Consider the following 24,249-nt stretch of genomic DNA (forward strand, 5'->3'; position numbering starts at 1 on the left):
TATATTGAAAAAACATACTTTACGATGATATTGTCACATGTATCAAATAAAATCAAAGCCGGAAATATTAGTCTTCCATAACGACAGCTTATCAGAAGGCAAATCCAGGTCCCTTGACGCGCTCTCCAGAAAACAGGAAACTGGTGACAAGTCATACAAAGAGCAATTATTCGAGCCCAGATTAAGTTACACACTCCATTTCTTCTCTCACTGCTTGTCGACATCTAGTGGAAGACGTATGAAGTGCATCTAAACGAATAAATATCAAGGACTTTAATAGGCAGGCCCTAGAAGAGAGCATCGATTTCAGATTTTCTACTTCCTGTCAGGAAGTTTGCTGCAAAAGGAGTTCTGTTTTACTCACAGATATAATTCAAATGGTTTTAGAAACTAGAGAGTGTTTTCTATCCAATAGTAACAATAATATGCATATTGTATTAGCAAGAATTGAGTACGAGGCCGTTTGAAATGGGCACCTTTTATCCGGCTACTCAATACTGCCCCTGCAGCCCAAACAGGTTAAACCCAACAGATGTTCAATGAATTTTTGTGCTACATTTTAATTAACCTTTGCTCTAGTTTCAATTCATCTATACAGACCTATGTGGCAATTATTTTATGAATTCTTGTCAATCAGTTGCTGGGTGGCAGTATTAGTGCAATGTGCAATTGCAATTTCTCTAGGAAATTACCTCTGTGTTGTAGCTGAATAAATAAGTGCACTATTGAATTAAAGATAGAGTTTGATAAATGTTCTTCTCAGACAAAGAACATTTCCCCAAATGAATGACTCAGCTACTCATTCATTAAAAATAATATTGTGTGTAGTTCTCTTGCAAAAGTTGATTATTTATGTCATAATGTGTAGTGTGATTGCTACTCTGCCACAATCCTTTGAATTTTTTTTATTTTTCACCACTAATGATGAATAATACATTCCTTAATCACTATACGATATACATGTATATGTACATTTATACATTTTTAGATGTTTTGTGTCCATATTTGTCTCCAGAACTAGTTTATCGTTTACTGTACACGAGGCTGATTGTTGAATGCTTTATCATGGCTGTCAGGTTTTCTCCCGCCAGGGGAAAATGGAGCATATGTCTTGTCCTGTCTCGCTTCTCTTTCCTCTCTCCTGCTTCTAGGCAATAACACAGCTGTCACCTCCATCGTGTGTGTGTAAGACCTTGCACATTAGAGTGTGTGTGTGAGGTGAGGGGGGATGTGTGTGTGTGTGTGTGTGTGTGTGTGTGTGTGTGTGTGTGTGTGTGTGTGTGTGATGTGTATCAGTCTTGATTATTACCAATAACAGGGCTGTGGACTCGTTTCTTTCTGTCTTCAGATTGGATCATTCTGAGTGGCCATTACCTCCCAATGTCTGTGAATCACTCATGCTGCTTTCTACTGCTGCAAATATTACATCCCAGAGGCTCAGTCAGATGTCACACGGACTGGAAGGGTAAAATATGAGTGGAGGGCGGGACAGAGGGGATTATGCAGGAAAGGAGGGCAGGGGTTATAGTCCTAGGCTTTCACTCACCCAGGGGGTGGAGTACTGCCTCTGTCTCCACGGTGATGAAATATGACCTGAGAGCTCCTGCCAGCTCCTATGTGATCACTAGTGACAGAAGAGGGCCAACTCCATATAAATCTTCTGCTTTTATTGCTCTTTCTTTCCTTCTCCCTGTCTTCCCCCTCTCGTCCCTCTCTCAGTATGCAGTGTCCTCAAACAAAGTCAGATCAATATAAATCACACTTTTTATTGTTTTCCTCTGTCTCTCTCCCTTTCACTGATGCTGCTCAGGTTATGTGACTAATGGGGGAAATGGCCAGCACTGATAAATTCTAGTAATAAGAATTTCTCTCTCTCTCTCTCTCTCTCTCTCTCTCTCTCTCTCTCTCTCTCTCTCTCTCTCTCTCCTCTCTCCTCTCTCCTCTCTCCTCTCTCCTCTCTCTCTCTCTCTCTCTCTCTCTCACACACACACAAATACACACACACAAACACACTGTTTGCTAGAGACAAACACATGGAGAGATGCTGTTTACTACAGACAAATAGAGGTGTAAATGAAGTGTTGCTCTGATTCTCAGTGGAAGAGGAGTGGGGTCAGTGATGGGAAAGAGGTCTATCCCAGTGTCTGTGTCGCTCAGAATGCTTCGCATAATCTTCTCTATGGCAGCCTCCTGCACATCCTTATAATATCCACATGGGACATTTATATAAACATTACAGTGACGTACGGAGAACAGAAAAATTGATCCCTTTATTACAGGCTAATAATAATAATGATAATTATAATACATGCAATTAGCAGAAGCTTTAAGCTTAGGGGTTGATTTGATTTAGCTGAACTTGGAATGGAGGGCATGGTCGTGGTGATGGAATGGAGGGCAGGGTCGTGGTGATGGAATGGAGGACAGGGTCGTGGTGATGGAATGGAGGACAGGGTCGTGGTGATGGAATGGAGGAAGATAAGTGGGTGAGTGATGGTAGATAAAGATAAAGAACCAAAATGCCATGATATCATTCTTGCGTCACACTTGCACTATGTGCACATACTTTCTGCAAGCTGACACAAATCTAACCTTTGAGCAGTCATGTGGAAAAAAGTATTGAAGGTACATAAAACAAAATACAGTGGATTTAGTGGATGTTTTGAGAGCGAAGCAAAAATATACTGTTTTTGTGAGATGTTGGTATTTTTTTGTTGTTCCTAAAATACATGATTCTCTTCCATGGTAAGGTTTCACTACTTCTACCGTAGGCTTCTAGGGCTTATTATTGCTGCGGGCGTTAATAACAACCTAACATTATTACAAGGAAGGGTTTGCGCTAGAGCAGTGGTTTCCGAAAATATGGGTCTGCAGAAGTACTGCAGGGGGTCTGCGGCCAGATCTGAATTGTTTTTGTGTTATTATTTTTTATACGTTTCATTATTATTATTTTTTTACATAAAAAAAAATATATAAATATTGATAGCAACAACAGATTAGACAAATGTGGCAAAGGGGTTTGTGGATTGGAGGATGCAATACAATACAATGTAATATTATTGATCTACAATATACCCTTAGATGTACAACAGGGCCTGGGAGGCTCACTGGGATCAACTAATTACTTCTTGTATTCCCTAAATATTTTGTTTTGAACATAATTTAAGCTCAGAGGGGTTGGGTTAAATGCGGAAGACACATTTCAGTTGAATGCATTCAGTTGTACAACTGACTAGGTTTCCCCTTTCCTTTTCAATCTGCAAAATTGTCTCTCTGCCCCATGGGAAATGTGTAGAGTTGTATAAAGCTTTAAAACTGCAAAAATGTCTCTCTGCCCCATGGCAAAATGTGTAGAGTTGCAAGGAATTAGCTTTAAAACTGCAACATTTTCTCTCCAATGCGAAGAGGGGGACCTTTAAAATGTTCTTTCCCAGGGCCAGAGACCTGGTTAGTCCGGCCATCCAATGCAGAAGTCATAGTAAACTCCCTGTATGCTATTTTTATCGCACACTAAAGTTGGAGTTGTGTTCTGATTTTGAGGGGGTCCCTGATGAATTTGCTATTACAAAAGGCGTCCCCGAACTCAAAAAGTTTGGGAATGCCTGGGCTAGTGGTTTCAAATACAGTAGCCTACTACTTGACAGTAATCCAGATAAATTATCAACAACATTTATTTCGTTAAATTATTTTATGAATGTAAAAATACTAACCCAGGGAGTAGTAAAACATATTTTGAGTGTGCGTGAAATGTTTACACGTTGACTGTTGAGTTGACACCAACCTATGGTTGACACATATCATCACGCCCTCCCGCCTCGTTGAAGTATCTTGGGCGTGTTCCATAGAATCAATCTAGTTCATCATGGCGTTCTGATACCGCAGCTGGAGTTCGTTTCTCCGTCCGTCTTTCCCAAACCGTGAATTTACCAGTTTACATGGTCTCTCGGGCTATTTCGGAAAGTGCAGAATACAATAGCGTGTAAAGATTATTTTCTCTGTGAAGCAGAATAAACTGTGAAAACTATATTACAGGCCAAATAGGCTCTTTCCAAAGTCGCTCATTCCTTGCTTGTTCGCTATCCAAGTCGGAGAGAGAAATTGTTCGGAAAGGAGAGGAGGGGTGGAAGAGGAGGCCCGTCTTTGAGGTAGCTAAGATTTGTGTTTTCAAGGACGATTGTTTTCTAACATCAAACATATAATACACAAACTAATGGTATGTCATTCAATGGCATTTTAATTGTTGAGTCAGTTACATTGGTTTACACACTAATAACTAGTAACGTTACTCACAGCGAACTTTTGACACACTGTTCATCAACAAGCTAGCTAGTTAGCCAACAAGCTAATCTCGGTTATCAACATAATCATGCAGGACATAACTTTTTTCTTATGAGCGACATTAGTTGTGGCTGTAATGTGTCTAATTGTTTTTCATACTGGAACATTGTAGCAAAGTTACGCAAGACCACTGGATGTTTTTCAGATTTGCAGAATGTTTTTTTTTTGCGAAAGATTTACTATTCGGCATGTAGCCTCTTTCAGAGCTCTGCTCCCAAATCTTGCGTTCTACGAAGTGGTCGTATTGTTTAGCAATACTAGTTAGTTATATTTCTTCCAAATGTATCCAATTTACTACAGTCAGGGATTATGAGGATCAAAGCCCTTTCTTATGAAATTGTCACGGAGATCCTCTCCGTTCGTTCTGGACACAGTGAGAAATGCACACACTGGTTTTGAGTTTAACGCGGTTGTAGTGCATGTAATCCCACTGCTTGAATGTGTCAACATCTCTCGCCAGGGTTTCTATAATGCTCTTTAATCTAATAATAGGCTACATTTGTGATTTGAGTCCGTAGGGAATTGAATATATGAAATAATAATTTGGGATTATTTTACGTCTGCAGTCAACAAATAGCAAATGCTCTATTTGCAAAAAGATTTGATCAGATGGGAAATGCTCTATTTGCAAAACGATTTGATCAGTTACGATTGACAGGTATAAATGGGAAAATGAGAAAGAGCATATCAGTAATATTGTAGAATAGGACGTGCAGCCTGGCATGCTATGTTCCTTTTTACCTTTGGGTGTGACTGGCAGGATGACAGAGAACTTTGGAATGTAAGGTTCTTGAACTTTGTTACATTCCACATTTTATAGTAGCAGTAAATAGCGCAATAGCTTGTTTTATATGCAGGACTCAAACTATTGCCAATAAATATTTTTATATGTGGATGACAGCAAACTAATTTACCCCCATATTACAGCTGATGCAGGCGCTATGGCCATAGCTGCGGCATGGGAGTGACGTGACAGCACGGACACGGTTTCCTATACACAACCCCCACCAATACCACCACCACCACCATGCTCTTCCCACTGAAGTAGAAGCAAATCTCAGAGGTGGAGACAGAATGGATGAGTCGGTGCTGTTGGACTTGCTGGAGTGCCCAGTGTGTTTGGAGCGGCTGGATGCCACAGCCAAGGTCCTCCCTTGCCAGCATACCTTTTGCAGGCGCTGCCTCCAGGGCATTCTGGGCTCCCGGGGAGAGCTGCGCTGCCCAGAGTGCCGCACGCTGGTGGAGTGTGCTGTGGACGAGCTGCCCAGTAACATCCTTCTGGTGCGGCTGCTGGACGGCATCAAACAGAGGCCCCGCCGGGTGGGCCCCGTAGCTGGAGTCTGCGCCAATGGCACAGCTGGCATCAGGGTGCAGGGCAACGGGCCCAGAGACACAGGAGCACAGCCCCAGAGAGCCCAGGCTAAGACCACCCCAGTGAGGGTAAGTAGTCTGCTTTCAGAGGGTCGTTAAATATGGATGAATGAGCACATTTGTGGTTTCCCATGGTTCGAGCCAGTTCGGAAACAAAACAAAGCAAATCTGCAGGGATTAAATATACTGAACAAAAATATAAATGCAACAAGCTACAATTCCAAAGATTTTACTGAGTTCATATAAGGAAACCAGTCAATCAAATTCATTAGGCCTCAATCTATGGATTTCACATGACGGAATACAAATATGCATCTGTTGGTTACAGACAGATACCTTAAAAATGATCATCCTGAAACATGAGGCAGATGAATGGCACAACAATGGGCCTCAGGATCTCGTCACAGTATCTCAATGCATTCAAATTGCCATCGATAAAATACAATTGTGTCTGCGTGACTGTAGCTTATGCCTGCCCAAAACCATAACCCCACCGCCACCATGGGGCACTCTTTTCACAATGTTGACATCAGCAAACTGCTCACCCATGCAATGCCATACACGTGGTCTGCAGTTGAGGCCAGTTGAACGTACTGCTAAATTCTCTAAAACGACGTTGGCGGCGGCTTATTGTAGAGAAATTAACATTAAATTCTCTGGCAACAGCTCCTGTGGACATTCCTGCAGTCAGCATGCCAATTGCACGCTCCCCCAATTTGAGACTTCTGTGGCATTGTGTTGTGAGATAAAACTGCACATTTTAGTGGCCTTTTATTGTCCCCAGCAAAAGGTGGCTCTGTGTAATGATCATGCTGTTTAATCAGCTTCTTTACATGCTACACCTGTCAGGTGGATGGATTATCTTGGCAAAGGGGAAATGCTCACTAACAGGGATGTAAACAAATTTGTGCACAACGTTTTCGAGAAATAAGCTTTTTGTTTGTATGAAACATTTCTGCGATCATTTATTTCAGATCATGAAACATGGGACTAACACTTTACATGTTGCATTTATATTGTTGTTCAGTGTAGGAGCATGTTGTGTTACTGGCTCTAATCGTTGGCCCACATTAGCTATTATCATAGTTAGCTAGCCAGCTGTAGGACGGAACATTTTTACAGTGGCTAGTGATCCATTTCTAAAAGTGGCCAGTGATTCCTAATCTATGTCTATAGGCAGCTGCCCCTAATGTGCTGGAGATGGCTGTTTAGCAGTTGGATGGCCTTGAGATAGAAGCTGTTTTTCAGTCTCTCGGTCCTAACTTTGATACTTGAGGTGCAATTAGGGTTAAGTACCTTGCTCAGGGGCACATCGTCAGATTTCTCACTTAATCTTCTTGGGGATTTGTACCAGCAACCCTTCGGTTACTGACCAAACCGCTAGGCTACCTAGCTCAAGGCAGTGCTTGTTTAGATTTTTGCTCTCTCAATAGCATGTCTGCTCGTTCTCACCCGCAAACAAAAACAAGCGTTCTTTTTAAATTGAATATTCTAGGAAAAATGTTAAGTACAATGCTTACTTGCATGGCATTCTCTCTTATTAAATAGCATACCAGTGATACAACATACGATTAGATTGTCCGTAACATGCAATAATGTTTAGGTGTGATATGGGCTGGCTTCATTCAGTATTTAGGTCTTGACAACAAGTTGTTTGGTGTATTGTCCCTCATTCAAGAACCTCAAGGAAGGAGCTGGGTAGATGGAAAGATGTCCAGGTTGTATGTAGAGTCAGTGGAATACTGTGTTATTGTATCCATTTTAACTATGCAGGTACAGAGATCCCGTTTTCTGTTGGAGAAACTCCCTAATGCTGGTTGAACCTCATTTACTGTAGCAGTACATCAGAAGTCTGCTCATTTCAAAGGGGTTTGGGTGCGTTGGAATTTCCCTCTATTCAGAAAATACCTGTTTGTTGGAGATAAGAGCTGGTCACACTTGTTACTGCTCCATTATTTGGTCCTTTTGAGGTTTTTTTTCTCATTCTGTTATATGATCCCCTCAGTAAGGAGATAACTCTCAATGCCCTGAGCTATTAGCCTAAAGGCGTCAGCATGCTTCAGTTCAGCTGGCAGCTATCCAAAATCGGCTAGGTGAACCGAATGAGCGTGCTCGCATGAAAGACCTTCGTATGAGAAATTAGCGGCAATAGTACTGTTTGTCCATTTTGAGATGCCGTGGCCAGTATACATTTCCTCAAAATAGTTTGAATCTGTCAATAATGTTGACGTTTTAGCAGAGGAGATCTTAGGTCGTGGAATTTTACATCTAACTAACATGTTGGTGCAGTATTCCTCAATTTAAAAAAATGTGCATGAAAACGAGTAGTCTCTCGTTGAATGACAACAAAGACATGACTAAAGAATCCCTACTGTTGACCAATCACCAAGGAAGGGGCGTAGACTTCAGCTACCAACTTTGGCTTGCCTTAAGACATTTTTCGCTCCAACATCCCTAAAAACCCTCACGATGTCCAAAACTAACAAAATGTCACAATGTTGTCATAGTATATGCACAAACTCTTCTGAATGGTTTGGTCTTGGAAGCATGCGGACGCCTTAAGCCCCTGCCTAGAGCGCGCACACACCACACCAATACACGCTGGGTGACATTCAAAACCACTGTTTTTGTGAGTGTACGCCAAATGTCTTCAAAGCACATTCAGCGTAATTTTCTAGCATATCCCTGCTATAGCATGTTGTGTCCTTGTGAAGTCTTCTGCAGTCCCTCCCAGGGCATCTTACCATACAGAGAGAGAGATGAATGGGAGGGTAATGCAGGTGGAATATGTCAAACCATGAAAGGCCAAGATCAAAGCCTTGGCTGGCTGGGTTCTAGCCCGGTCTGATCCCTCCCTGCCTGCCCGCACAGTGCGTCCAGGAGTGCTGGACCTTGGGGACCCTTTGCCTCGCTGCCCCTGCTTGGCTCTCCTCCTATTGGACTCATTCATCTACCACACCACACAAACTCCCTTGCTCAATCTCTCCTATTGTCCCCAGTCTCGCCTTCTGTTGTTGTTATGTGTCCCTCAGTCTTTGAACTGGCCCCTTCAGATCGGTTCTCCTGTCCAATCCTGTCTCTCCCTCCAATTCTTATCTGGACCAAAGAATGGATGGGGGGGGGGGGGGGGGGGGGAGCCTGGCAGACAGATGCACAACAGGGTTTTGTTTCTGCTTTCCTCTGATCTGACTGACACAGGCGTCAGGAGCGTCTCCGAGAGAGGTGTGTGTTTGGGGGGTAGGGATGCTGCTAGTGTCAGACAGAAGTTTAGGAAAGAATGCTATGGAAAAGGGTCCCTCCCTCCACTGGCCCTGCCTTGTCACAGTGTAACAGAAGTCACAGTTGTGCGTGTCTGAGGTGGAATAAAGGAGCAGGGCAGGCAGCCTCAGTGAAAAGCTGTGTGACTGGAGGTTAGCTCTGTCTCTCAGATTACTGGGATATTTTGTCCTCTTGGTTTTATGTTGATTCATACTAGAACAACCGTAGTTTTCCATCTTCCCACAAGTTTAGATGAAATAGAAGTCTTTATCATGTGATGTGGACAAAATCCATTATAAGTGTGGGTCAGGGTTCAGAGGTCGTGGCGGTGTGGGGTCGCAACAAGCAGAGACGGATGAAAAGAACATGCTCATTAACACAGAGAAAGCACACGATGGGGAGAGAGAGTGGTTCCCCTGGATGGCTTTCATTTGCATTTTAGTCTTAGAAATGATTCAACATAAAGGTTAGGCTAGTTTTAAAACTGAATTGCTTAGGCTGTGTGATGATTAGTCCATTTGTCAGCAATATATTGTTATATGTGTGGACGATTGACCAGGTTTCTTCAAAGTGACAACAGACTAGTAGAATTAATAAGTGCAATTGGAACATGGCTCTCTCAATAAAAGATCTGGAATTGTTCTACAGCTGGTGTCATTGTCACAGGTACACTTTTGATGGGACATTAGCCTTGTGTGAAACCTAGCACGTACATCTGTAGAGGAGGTTATTTGACAACCTGCTCAATGGCAAATGTTGATTAATGACACCGGGGAAGGGCTGCGTGAGGTCGTGAGCTGGACCTCCTGTCGTGTGTGAGTGGAGAGCTGCAGCAGTATCCTTTTTAACTGAAGCTCGGGGGGGGGGGTAAGGCCGTTGTTTCCTCTGTAGTAATGAGGCCTTAGTACAACTCCCCCTCTGTCTATTTCTTTATTTTCTCTTCTCTATTTCTGATCCGCATATCTCCATGAAATCACTTCAAACCGAACAGGGAGCAAAATCAAAACTCATTAATTTAGCTGCTGCCTATTGGATGTAGCTCCAAGTCCAATTTCCTGTTCCCTGTTAGAAATAGCTTAGCATTTCTGTGTAAAGTATTTTTTTTCCATCTTTGTTTTGTACTTGTTTTCTTCCTCCAGTCTTTGGAGTTAGTTTTTTTTATAGACAGGAGGAATGTTGTTTACTGCTATGTCCTGGTGTAAAAGTGTCTCATTAAATTCCAGTGCTCCTCCCTGCGTCTGAGGCCGATGAGTCGCGCTGTTGGCCCTCTTTGATGACGACGTTGTTGGCGGCGTTTCCTGCTGGCTGTCTGGCTGACCTCGGCATGTGTGATGGAACCCCCTCATTACACCCTCACTCTGCCCACACACTGGCAAATGCATACTTACTGCTCTCCACTGGGAACGATTGAACCGGCCCTATACCTTTCTCTCCTTCCATGGGTACATCCGTTAACCTTTCACGAGCCTCTACCCCGGGTCCGGGAGCAACCCCCCCCCCCCCCCCACACTGATTAGCATCGCTAGCATAGCGTCACAATTAAATAGTAGCATCTAAATATCATTAAATCCCAAGTCCAAGACACCTAATGAAAGATACAGATCCTGTGAATAAAGCCACCATTTCAGATTTTTAAAATGTTTTACAGGGAAGACACAATATGTAAATCTATTAGCTAAACACGTTAGCAAAAAATCACAATTTTTCTTTGTCCACCATTTTCTCTCAACACCAGTAGCTATCACCAATTCGGCTAAACTAAGATATTGATAGCCACTAACCAAGAAAAAACCTCATCAGATGACAGTCTGATAACATATTTATGGTATAGGATAGGTTTTGTTAGAAAAATGTGCATATTTCAGGTATAAATCATAGTTTGCCATTGCAGCCACCATCACAAATCTCACCAAAGCAACTAGAATTACTACAGAGAGCAACGTGTATTACCAATTTACTCATCATAAAACATTTCTTAAAAATACACAGCACATAGCAATGGAAAGACACAGATCTTGTGAATACAGACAATATTTCAGATTTTCTAAGTGTCTTACAGCGAAAACACAATAAATCGTTATATTAGCATACCACATGTGCAAACATTACCAGAGCATTGATTCTAGCCAAAGAGAGCGATAACGTCAACATCGACAAAATATATTAATTTTTTCACTAACCTTCTCAGAATTCTTTAGATGACACTCCTGTAACATCATATTACAACATACATATAGAGTTTGTTCGAAAATGTGCATATTTAGCCACCAAAATCATGGTTAGACAATGACAAAAGTAGCACAGCTGGTCAGAAAATGTCGTGCACCATATTAGACAGTGATCTAGTCTTATACATAAATACTCATAAATTTGACTAAAAAATACAGGGTGGACAGCGATTGATAGACAATTTAATTCTTAATACAATCGCGGAATTACATTTTTTAAATTATCCTTACTTTTCAATACAGGTTGCGCCAAGCGAAGCTATAGCAAACAAAATGGCGGCATAAGCGTTTAACATTTTTCGACAGAAACACGATTTATCATCATAAATTGTTCTTACTATGAGCTGTTCTCCCATCAGAATCTTGGGCAATGAATCCTTTCTTGGGTCTAATCATCTTTTGGTCGAAAGATGTCCACTTGTCCGTCAATGCCCACTAACGTACGACCGGGACCCCGAAACGTGCCCGGAGCTTCAAAGTGTATTACAAAGCAATGCCTCAAAATCGCACTAAACGGATATAAATTGCTATAAAACAGTTTAAATTAACTACCTTATGATGTTTCTAACACCTATAACGAGTAAAAACATGACCGACGCTATATTACTGGCTAAACCAAGGCTTGGAAAAAGGCCAGTCAGATATCCTTCTTGCGTTGAGCGCAGAGTCCAAAAGGACGCTACTTCCGGTATTTTGTTATTTATGGAGGCACTGATTGCGCAATCGACTCCATTCAAAGCGTCATCACGCACTGACACCCAGGGGAAGACGTAAGCAGTGTCTGTTTCTCCATAGCGTTTACAGTGACCTTTAAACTGACTCCAGATCAGTGGCCAAAATGTTTGAAATCTGACTCCCAATCAAGGAAAAGTGCTGTAGATTGAGTTCTGTTTCACTCAGAGACAAAATTCCAACGGCTATAGAAACTAGAGAGTGTTTTCTATCCAATAATAATAATAAAATGCATATTGTACGAACAAGAATTGAGTACTAGGCAGTTTAATCTGTAAAGCAAATTATGCTAATGTTAAACAGCACCCCCTATAGTTGCAAGAAGTTAAATTCACTTTTTTGACAGCACCGCTTTTGATTTGAATGTACATATTTGAATTTCTATACATATTTGCCTATTGTAGAAGTGCCAAAACATTCTAGAGATAAAGGTGCTCATAATTGACCCATTTTTTTCATACACCACCACACCATAAGAATAAATGGTTGAGGTTGATATCATTTAAAAGCTTACAAACAGGGTTCTCAAGCTATTTAATCATTTCTGAGGGAAAAAAAACAACAATTAATATTAAATAGTAAATTACTATTTTATCTAAAAATATGTACATTCAGATTTTTTTTAATGTTCATTTACATTATCAGTTAAAAGTTTTATAATACCTTCACATTCAAGGTTTTTCTTTATTTGTACTATTTTCTACGTTGTAGAATAATAGTGACGACATCAACACTATGAAATAGCACATATGGAATCATGGAGTAACCAAAAAAGTATTAAACAAATCTAAAATATATTTTTGTATTTGAGATTCTTCAAATGCCACCCTTTGCCTTGATGACAGCTTTGCACACATTTGGCATTCTCTCAACCAGCTTCACCTGGAATGCTTTTCCAACAGTCTTGAAGGAGTTCTCACATGCTGAGCACTTGTTTGATGGTTTTCCTTTACTCTGCGGTCTGACTCATCCCAAACCATCTCAATTTGGTTGAGGTCGGGAGATTGTGGAGGCCAAGTCTTCTGATGCAGCACTCCATCTCTCCCCTTCTTACACAGCCTGGGGGTGTGTTTTGGGTTATTGTCCTGTTGAAAAACAAATGATAGTCCCATTAAGCCCAAACCAGATGGCATGGCATATCGCTGCAGAATGCTGTGGTAGCCATGCAAGTTAACTGCCTTAAATTCTAAATAAATCAGTGTCACTAGCAAAGCAACCCCACACCATAACACCACCTCCATGCTTTACGGTGAGGAATACACATTTGGAGAACTCTGGGTCTTCCATTCCTGTAGCGGTCCTCATGAGAGCCAGTTTCATCATAGCGCTTGATGGTTTTTGCGACTGCACTTGAAGAAACTTTAAAAGTTCTTGAAATGTTCTGTATTGACTGACCTTCATGTCTTAAAGTAATGATGGACTGTCGTTTCTCTTTGCTTATTTGAGCTGTTCTTGCCATAATATGGACTTGATCTTTTACCAAATAGGGCTATGTTCTGTATACCTCTCCTACCTTAACACAACACAACTAATTGGCTCAAATGCATTAAGAAGGAAAGAAATTCCACAAATTCACTTAACAAGGCTGTTAATTGAAACTCATTCCAGGTGACTACCTCATGAAGCTGGTTGAGAGAATGCCAAGAGTGTGCAAAGCTGTCAAGGCAAAGGGTGGCTATTTGAAGAATCACAAATTAAATATATTTAGATTTGTTTAACACTTTTGTTTACTACATGATTCCATGGGTTATTTTTATTTTTATGTATAAAAAAAAAAAAAAAATCCCCCTTTTCTCCCCAATTTTCATGGTATCCAATCGCTGGTAATTACTATCTTGTCTCATCGCTACAACTCCCGTACGGGCTCGGGAGAGACGAAGGTCGAAAGCTATGCGTCCTCCGAAGCACAACCCAACCAAGCCGCACTGCTTCTTTAACACAGCGCGCCTCCAACCCGGAAGCCAGCCGCACCAATGTGTCGGAGGAAACACCGTGCACCTGGCCCCCCTTGGTTAGCGCGCACTGCGCCCAGCCCGCCGCTGGAGCGCAATGAGACAAGGAAATCCCTACCGGCCAAACCCTCCCCAACCCGGACGACGCTGGCCCAATTGTGCGTCGCCCCACGGACCTCCCGGTCGCGGCCGGCTGCGACAGAGCCTGGGGGCGAACCCAGAGACTCTGGTGGCGCAGTTAGCACTGCGATGCAGTGCCCTAGACCACTGCGCCACCCGGGAGGCCCTTCCATGTGTTATTTCATAGTTTTGATGTCTAAACTATTATTCTACAATGTAGAAAATAGTCAAAATAAAGAAAAACCCTTGAATGAGTAGGTGTTCTAAAACTTTGACTGGTAGTGTATGTTGTAGCTTAGACCCTATTTTACATAATCTGAAGTGTTTTTATTGTGCCCAACATCGGTTGAGACACAACATGCTCTTGAGTACAGGGTGGGTTGCATGTTTTGGCTGATAAATGTAGTAAAATGGGAATAAAATAGAAACATCAACTTTCAAATAATATAACAAAGATGGTTGGAGGTCCACACATCAGAAAATGTTGACTTGAATGGGAATATCAGTTTTAAATTGTACTGTCAAGCCTAAACTACAACAGGGAATGGGGATACCTAATCAGTTGCACAACTGAATGCATTCAACAGAAATGTCTTCTGCATTTAACCAAACCCCTCTCAATCATATGTCAATATGAAAAAAGGAGTTTACGCATTTTTAGATCATTGATGTTAGATTTAAAAATGACAACAAAAAACTTCTAGCTTTTAAATGATATCAAACTCAAACGTTTGTTTTTTCCAGTGATGAAGATGGTTGTCTCATGGTATGATATGCAAAATGGGTCAACTTTGAGCAGCTCTATCTCCTGAATGTTTTGGCATTCAGGTCCAAAAAGTCATTTTCTGACCACCTTCCATGGGCAAGTATGTATTGAAGGTTTCGTTCAAATCAAAAGGGATGCTGTCAAAAAGTGATTTAATTGAAATGGATTTACCCCCTTATCGTTCTTTCACACATTATCTTACCCTATCCTGACCCTAACCCTATTCTCTCCTGTGAGTTTCCCATGGAGGTCCAGAGGGAGCTGGGAGCTAAGTGTATGATTGTCTGAGGTTTTGATCATCCACCTAATGTCTGTCTTTGTGAAACCCTCACCATCTCTTCTTTCATGTCTCTAAGGGGCCCATCCTTTCTGCTAAGTGGCTTCTTCTGCCTCTCCCTTTTTTTTTTTCGGCTTCTCCCTCTCCATCTGATCTCTCCGTCTCATATCTAGCTGGAGCCTGTGCCTATCTCCCTTTCCTTCTGGCTGTAGCCTAAAAAGGTTAATGAGATTGGCCAATCAATACCAGTCTAGTGAGACAGCACTGCTCACATTCTGGCATGAGCAAACACTTAGCCTAGACTTTGGCTGTACTGTGAGTGCTGTGTTTGTATGCGCGTTGTCACGGCATTATGTGTGTGTACGTGTTGCCCATGCTGGTTATGCTATGGGAATCACTATGTCCCGCTCTGGGGTTGACATAATTCCAGGGGAGCGGATCAAAAGACTTAATCATAAGATTAAGGTGTAGCTATGGTTACTACCTCCTTTAGAAGGCAGTATCGGTCCCTTGGTGAGGGGGGTGTGTGGTTTTGGGGTTTTGAGAATGTTTTCACCTCAGACACGTAAGGCTAATTAAATCTCATGTTTTTCTCCATTTGAGTCTATCTCCACAGACAGAACGGTGTGTTTGTGTTAATGTGTGTCTGATCTTTTTATCTGCCTCTCCAGACAAACCTTAGAAGCTGTGTGTGTTCAGACCGACCTGAAAAGCTGTGTGTGTTCAGACATCTGAGGGTGTGTGTGTATGGAATGCCACAGGGAGTCGCAGGTTTCTGTTTTCCTTCTAAACACTGGGCCTGTCTGGTCTCGTCCACACTGCTTTTGTGTTCCTGTGTGTGTGTTCTGCGTCTTTGTTATGAAGTTTACAAGCTGTTTGAATTTTGGGTTATGCTCTGATATGAGGTGGCTGTACATTAAGGCTTTAGCAGTGTGTCGATAAGCCCGGCAGGCAGAAAGGAATCAGGAAGGCAGGAATCAAAGGCATCCGGCAGAAGGGAATCATCCGGAATTAATCAGGCAGAGAGGTAGGCAACCAGGCAGACACAGGCAACCAGCCTTAGCAGCTGTTGCCCTCAGGGCAGAGTCACCTGCACCATCTGCCTCCTGTCCTGACAGACTGACTCTCATATTCATGAGGGGGCGAGGCAGCCATCTTTACTTTCATCAGGTATGTAACGGATAATCAACGAGGGGCTTTGCGTACTATGGAAAATAATGCATGACGTGGTAGGTGTGTTTCACGTCGTTAGCGGTGTGGCACTAACCTTCCATGGAGTTGCACTATTTTCCAGAGAATGCATAGAGCCCTGAGTTGATTATACCGCTTATACCAAGGCTATATTTGCTGATAGAAATGTGTTCGTCATCCACTGAAGTAGCTATCAAGTTTACTAGAAAGCTACGGTAGTTGCCTTGGTAACTAAACAGACTTGCTAGCTTAGCTAACAAAACCATCAGTCCTCATACAGTATCTTGCTATTATGAAAATCGAATTCAACAATGCCAATGATTTCAATTCCACTTTTGCTTTCAAAAGGAGCTAAAACATAGAACATGTAAGAATGAACTTCATAGCAATGAATTAAACCGCTCATTATAGGGGAATAATGCACTCTCTAGCATGTCCTTCTAGCCAATCAGAATCGAGTATTCAACAGTGCCATGGTATAGTGTAATGTAAGGCGTGAAGCTTCTTATATTTATTTGCATTACAACAACAACCGTGTGGAATTTATAGACTGTAATCTGTCACAATTCAGTGTGTGTGTTCTGTTATCTGTGAATGTTGATCCTGTGTAAGACTAGACTCTGGGTGGCCTAAACTCAGCTTTTGCCAACCTCAACCCCCCTCCTGACTAGGGATGCGATGTTAGTTGAATAACCGTGTAACTGACAGTAGGATGAAGACTGGATAAAAATAAAATGATCGTCCACCGTTGAAATAGGCCTACATTTATTTTAGAATTTATTTTTATTAACTTTATTTTCATGTAGATAAAATTTACCTGATAGCGGGAGTGTTTACTAATGATTATAAGATATATTCTTTTTCTAACTTAGTCTTTCTATTAAACTTTCTACATCCCCTTTAACATTCCTTCGATTCTCGAGCAGCTAATCGCTAGATGTGTGGGGATGTAGAGAGCGATAGTCCATGGCACTTCAGTGATAAAAAATTTGATGTGTGGACTTCCATTTTATAAAATGCACATTTTCATTGCTTGCTAGTAAGTAAATCGGTATTCGTTAAATTTTTTGGGGAAGTGTCGGGCTTCATTAATTATTATGGCTCTGAGGCCTATAATGCACTAATACTGTGTCAAATAGACAATGCGCCGATCCTCCAACCTGGCATGGTATAATTTGATACAGAAGATTTTTTATTTCTTATAGAATAATCAATGCTGATCAGGCCCGGTCCTAACCGATATGCCGCCCTAGGGCTAAACCCCCAAAATTGTCGCCCTCCTATTTCCACAAAGTAGAATAGTAGCGTAGGCTATACAGTGTCGGCCCACAATGCACTTTTATGAATACCCATGTGGTAGCCTACCGTTTGTAAAACAGGCACTTTACAGTTAATCCCTTTCATTCGGTTACATACATTTCTGTTAATGCATGTATTAATTACAGTAATTTACCCTTCTCATTCTCGGAGTGGAAACGTTTGCAGAGTTCAAAACCAACTACACTTGTGAGAAACAAGTTTTGGTTTATTTCATACCGTTTAGGTGCTCCATGTGTGCAATGAACATGTCTGGTTTCTCTGTCATGTTGATGGAGTGTGCGCACCTAATCATGCATAAAGTACTTGGCCTATTTCTCACAAATGTCAAATGTAGGAAAGTGCCCAGCTGGGCTTCTCAGTATTTAATTTTTTTTTCTTCACCTCACACAGTAAGTCAAAGAAGTCTTGTTTTTTTTTTTTATTTTTTTTTTTTACATCCGTTCAAATGTTAATAGTTCCTCACAGTATTAGAAAAATGTGAAAATAGTAAAAATAAAGAAAAACCATTGAATGAGTAGGTGTCCAAACTTTTGACTGCTATCTTTATTTTGACTCCATTAATTTTGTCAATACAAAAATGTGACAGATCCTCTCCAACCAGGCATTTCTTCATTTGTTGATGCATTTTTGTAAATAATAGCCTAATAATTAATTGATACCTCCCAGTTTTTGCCCCCACCCCCTTTCCCCATCGGACTTTGTTTGAATGGTTTTGTGCGTAGAAATAGGATCTGTATGAAAAAAAATATATGCAGAAAAGCGACAAGGTAGGCATATCTTTATTTGAATAATGGCCTAATAGTGAATTGTTACCTCCCCGCTTTTGACCCCCACCCCCCTCCAAAACTGTTATGTTGGTAACTGTGTACATTGGCCTGGCCAATTACTGGTAACTCAAATTCCAAGACCGTTACAGGCCTAGCGCTGAGACACTACCATCAAAACACTCTCTTCCAACAATCAGCTCTCTAGAGTAGCTGTGTGTGGTCCAACCACAGAGACTTCCTGATTTAGATACTAACAAACTCATGGAGTAAGTGTCTCAAGCACACACCACAGCGGACATCTGGTTATTCAGCCTTGGGTTGATCATAATCCCTATCCCGCTTGACCTCTGACCCTGTGTTGTGATTGGTGGCCTGTGATTGGTTGACCATGGCCCATTGGCTGGCTGGCATGTTAAGTGTCCATTACCTATCCCCAGGGCTGATTCATGGTTTGGTGAGAGTTAAGTTTTCAGTTTGACCTCTGGCCCATTACTTCCACAGTGGAAGAGGTGAGTGTGTGTGTGTGTGCGCGCCCACCTCTGAGGATTTTGATACAGATGCATGGTCCATCCTCTGAAAAGGATGGACAGGCAGGAAGACAGCCACACTTCTTCCACCCACTCCCTTTTTGCTCGCTCTTCCTTCAGATCTGGTGGGAGCGCTGAGTTTCAGGTTGACATTGTAGAAGGGAAATGTGTCATATACAAGAATACTCTCTTAACCTCTGACCTGTCTCCTCTCCGCACCATGTCACACACACAGGTTTGTTTTTCTATCCTTGTGGGGACCAAAAGAAGGATTCCCATTCAAAATCATATTTTCACTAACCCTAATTCTAACAAGAGTCCAACCGATATTTATCGGTTCACTGATTATTATCAGCCTATTTTGACCTTTTACCACTGTATCGGCTGATAATTCCAACAATAGTCAATAAATAGAATGTAAAAATGGAATATTATGCTTATCTGAACACTTCTCGTGTCATTGTCACAATGTGAAATCTACATTTGAAGCATTGGTATTGTGCAATTGCTCTTTTGGATGGCAATTTATGAGAATTCAGTGAAATGACTTTCATTTCCTCACTAAAACAATATAGCAGCAGATGTATCGGTAAGTTTTGTCCTCAAAAGAATTGGTATTGGACCCCGAAAAACATTGATTGGGCTCTAATTCTAACCTGCATTGTAACCCTAACACCTAAGCCTAAAATAGCCTTTTTCCTTGTGGGGACTGGCAAAAGGTCCACACGTTTCCTTTTTTTCCCCATCCTTGTGAGGACTTCTGGTCCCCACATGGATAGTAAAACCAAACACACAGTAGTATGTTTTGACTTGATAGGAACAGTCTGATCCTGGTCCCAGTGGAGCTTTGACCCTTGGCCTGTGTGATAGTTGTTGATGCCACGTCCTGTCAGTGTCCCAGTGCTCTGAGGATGGAGATAGGGAATAGCATTGGAAACCAGACGATCTCTCTGTTGCTCTTTATCAGCCAATGGTTGAGTCATTTGATCAGCTCCTACTGGTTCTACTCTCAGTACATACCACTACAGTCTACAGTCCTATGATTATTTGATATCGCATCTGTTTCCCACTGAGCCATGGAGATGAAGTGTATGTGTGTGTGTGTACGTACCCAGTATGAGGGAGTCGGTGAAAGAGAGATCCAGTGTTCTCACTTACTTTCCATGCTTGGGGCCTCTCCTGACAGTGTTTGATTAATTATTGAAGTTGGCTTGAATAGAAAGAGGAGACCTGTTTGTAGACTGAGAGGGGGCTCTAGTAGTTGTTGGTTTCTCTGCCCCTCTCTCACACACATGCTGAGCGTGCTCTCGCTTTCTTACACTCAAACGCCGACTCTTTCTGACTCTGGTCAGGGTGGCGGAGAGAATCAACCTAGGCACACCTGAGTAAAATGTCACGCACGCGATTCTCCCAGGTGGGCTGTCGATATGTGTCGTGTTCTGTGTCTTGTTTGTTTTGGTGACTCAGACTGATCCCGTGTGTTTGTTTTGGTGACTCAGACTGATATACACCCTCACCAGGGTTTCCGTTAGCCGGTAAATGCCAGCTTTTGGCCGATTTTTAAAATGCATGAAAAGCCGATAAATAAAATTGTTATCGGCCAAATTGTCCTAAAATAAAAATCCATTGCAAAATAATGTTTTTTATTCATTGATGGACATACCAGGAAATGTGCTCCAACTTCAAAGTCAAATATACTTCATATGCCAATAAATCCCCAAGCTGCTTGGAAATCAGTGTCGTGTGTGTATTTCCATAATTTTTTTTTACTCATAAGGGTCTTCAGCTAACTGTACCCAGGCTGGGCAAAATTGGCAAAGATTGTGTTTTATTCCTGTTTCCAGTGTGCCTGTCGAGAGGGGATTCTTTCTCAAACAGAGTCAAGACAGCCTCAAGATCGCTCCTTCCTGAGGACAAAGTAAGAAGGCTGTTGCGCATCACAAGCTGCTCCAAGTGTTGGGAAGTTTTGACTTCTGAACAGCAGCGGCTCACTTTGAACAGGCCACGGCCCACCACAAACGCAAGTCAATTAGAGGCTAATTAATTGTGTTCGTCAAGCTCTGTCCTCAACATATGCCTGCCATGTATAGTATAAAGATTTGGAACGATTGATGTGTGTTATGCGCAATTAGTGCATTTCAGTCGCGCTTATTCAGTAGGACTTCAGTAGGAATTGTTACCAACTATTCACATCGGAGAGTTACAATGTTGCAATCACTAGGCAGCCATCTGCCTATAGTAGGAAACGGTTATCAATAAGCCACGTATATCACACGAGTCACGACCCCACGATAGTTCAAATTACAATAAACATACCATTTATCATCATCCAGTAGAACTGTAAATGGAGAATTTGAGCTTTGTGCTTTCATACAGTAAATGCATGGTGCGGGCCTCGTTTCACAGCAGCTTTGTAAAATAAACTTCAAATGAACCAGCCTTAACGAATTTAGTTTATTTACATATCAAATTTGATTGTCCGACATCAGTTTTACATTTTTTTTTCATTTTTGTGGCTGCCTAGTGTGTCCTCTTTCCACCGCTGTGGTGTTGAATCCCAGAAAGAATGGGGAGTCGGGCAGGCCGGCCTGGTCATGGCAGCTTTTGTGAAATTAATGTAAAAGGTTGAATTTATTTGCATTTTAGCTAACCCTTTTCCTAACCTTAACCTAGTTCTCCTCACCTGCTACGGAAAGTTAAATCTGACGTTAATTTGACAAAATCTGGATCCCTTCTAGCCATGACCGGCTGGCCCTGGTGTTCGTAGACAGCCATGTTTTTTTTTATTTATTAGGCCTAATTTAAGTTAGAGGCCTAGATTAGATTGTATTTGAAAACAGCTGTGTTTTTGTTATTTATTAATACATGTTCATACAAAAAGCCTATAGGACAGATTGTTTGCAAATTATATTTTTAAATGTTTTTTTATTACTCTGTAGGTGACTTGTTCTTCTAGGCAATTTTTTCTTAGTTTTAAATTATATTCAGTTATGATTTATAGTAGGGATGAAGACTCAACGGGCAATGTTTAGCTTTTCAATAAAACCTGTCATGTTGTTTTAAGAACAGGTCAATTTCTATTCTGTTTTAATTACAATAATCGAAATGTGATTTTGAGCACCGTGGGTGGAAGCCTAAATGCGTTACACACCCAGTGTATATGGATGTCTGGTAAATTAAAGTCTTGCATGACCCACACCAGAGTTTCTATTAGGAAAATGTGGCACCGGACATTTTACCAGCAGCATTTTCATTTACCGAACATTTTGAGAAATTTAGAAATTTCCTAGACCCATATGTATTGGGTGTGTAACCTGATTATGGCGTCCACCTACAGTGCTAAGAATCCCATTTAGATTATGGTAATTAATTTTAACAGAACATGCAAGTCGAGGATGCAATGACGTGCATCATACTTACCGAATTCTGATGCACACTTTTTGAAGATAATCAATCAATCAAATGTATTTATAAAGCCCTTCTTACGTCAGCTGATATCTCAAAGTGCTGTACAGAAACCCTGCCTAAACCCCCAAACAGCAAACAATGCAGGTGTAGAAGCACGGTGGCTAGGAAAACCCCCCTAGAATGGCCAGAACCTAGGAAGAAACCTAGAGAGGAACCCACTATGAGGGGTGGCCAGTCCTCTTCTGGCTGTGCCGGGTGGAGATTATAACAGAACATGGCCAAGATGTTCAAATGGTCATAGATGACCAGCAGGGTCAAATAATAATAATCACAGTGGTTATCAAGGCTGCAACAGGCCAGCACCTCAGGAGTAAATGTCAGTTGGCTTTTCATAGCCGATCATTCAGAGTATCTCTAACGCTCCTGCTGTCTCTAGAGAGTTGAAAACAGCAGGTCTGGGACAGGTAGCACGTCCGGTGAACAGGTCAGAGTTCCATAGCCGCAGGCAGAACAGTTGAAACTGGAGCAGCAGCACGGCCAGGTGGACTGGGGACAGCAAGGAGTCATCAGGCCAGGTAGTCCTGAGGCATGGTCCTAGGGCCCAGGTCCTCAGGGAGAAAGAAAGAATTAGAGAGAGCATAGTTAAATTCGAACAGGACACCGGATAAGACAGGAGAAATACTCCAGATATAACAGACTGACCCTAGCCCCCCGACACACAAACTACTGCAGCATAAATACTGGAGGCTGAGACAGGAGGGGTCAGGAGACACTGTGGCCCCGTCCGATGATACCCCGGACAGGGCCAATCGAATAGGTAAACAGTCCACATTTCCTTTTCTTCAGCAAACAAGATGCGTAACGAACAACAAAATCAATCTACTATCCCCCATACTAGAAAGTTGCCCTATTCTATTGGTCAGCTTATCAAGAAAGAAATAGCCTATTCCAAACATACTCTGGGGCAGTTAGTTGTGGTATGATGGATCCCAAATTCATACAACCGGTAGGCCTTGGCTACATAAACATTTAACGTTGAAAAGCAATGAGTCAGCAACAGATCAAAACATTTTTGCTTAAAATGTTGATAAACTATTATTCTCATTACGTTGCACACTGCACATGTGAGCGGTTTCATGTGACCGAGATGAAAGTATACGTTATTAAATCTTCTCTTTCAAAATTTCTATGCAACAACTAGCATGTTTTGCTAATATGAATAGGATTGTGCCTTTGGCTACTGGAAAATTAAATGAAGTTTATTTAAAATGATTGCCTTTGCATATGGCCTGATTTTGGCTAGGATACTTGGAAGCAAGGTAAGACCTGCCTCATATGTAAAGAAAAAAAACTGAGGTTTCAAACGATTGTTTTTTTAATGCAATACTGCCTTCTGCTCATTGCAAAGTGGTGTGTGACGCGCCGATAAAGCCTGCGTTCTGTTGCCTATGCATTTTCTGCTTGAGATGCTGTAGCAGCTGATCTCACGCTGTCTGACACATTTTCCGGTCAATTGCTTTCTGTGCAGTACGTGTGATAAGATACATAATGAATATACTGTACACGTGCCAATTTAACCAATAGACCGATAAGCATGACTATTCAATTAGGGATGCACGATATATCGGTGAAGATATCGGAATTGGCCGACATCTGCCTAATGTCTAGTTTAATGCTGATGTGCAAAACTGATGTGAACGCTGACGTGCATACCTATATAACATGGGTGCATGAAGTAATGACGCCACGTAAAATGTTGTGCAACACAGCATTCCTAACCTAGCCCACAATGTCTGCTGTGTGGATCGAGCAGTCAACAAGTCGAGCAGTCATTTGAAAGGGTAAGAAAATGTCAGCAAGACAACTCAAAGTCGAAATCCATTGAAGCCAAGATAATGCAATTCATTGCCCTTGACAATCAACCGTTCTGTCGTGGGTGATGTTGGCTTTTGCGACTGGATGAGCACCGGCACACACTAACGTTAGCGCACCTT

At 41.8% G+C, this 24,249-nt stretch overlaps 1 protein-coding gene across 2 annotated transcripts in view; it reads left to right on the forward strand.

Moving 5' to 3' along the window:
- The first annotated feature begins 3,851 nt into the window (after window positions 1–3,851).
- LOC129869662 (E3 ubiquitin-protein ligase SH3RF1-like) overlaps window positions 3,852–24,249 on the forward strand; it is an 80,279-nt gene continuing 59,881 nt past the window's right edge. For both annotated transcript variants that reach the window (XM_055944286.1, XM_055944287.1), the window contains exons 1-2: window positions 3,852–4,145; window positions 5,266–5,778. In XM_055944286.1, coding sequence (XP_055800261.1) covers window positions 5,413–5,778 — 366 coding nt within the window. In that variant the 5' untranslated portion in view covers window positions 3,852–4,145; window positions 5,266–5,412. The remainder of the gene's footprint in view (window positions 4,146–5,265; window positions 5,779–24,249) is intronic.

This window comes from Salvelinus fontinalis, chromosome 14 (genome assembly GCF_029448725.1).
Source record: "Salvelinus fontinalis isolate EN_2023a chromosome 14, ASM2944872v1, whole genome shotgun sequence".
NCBI classification, from domain to species: domain Eukaryota; kingdom Metazoa; phylum Chordata; class Actinopteri; order Salmoniformes; family Salmonidae; genus Salvelinus; species Salvelinus fontinalis.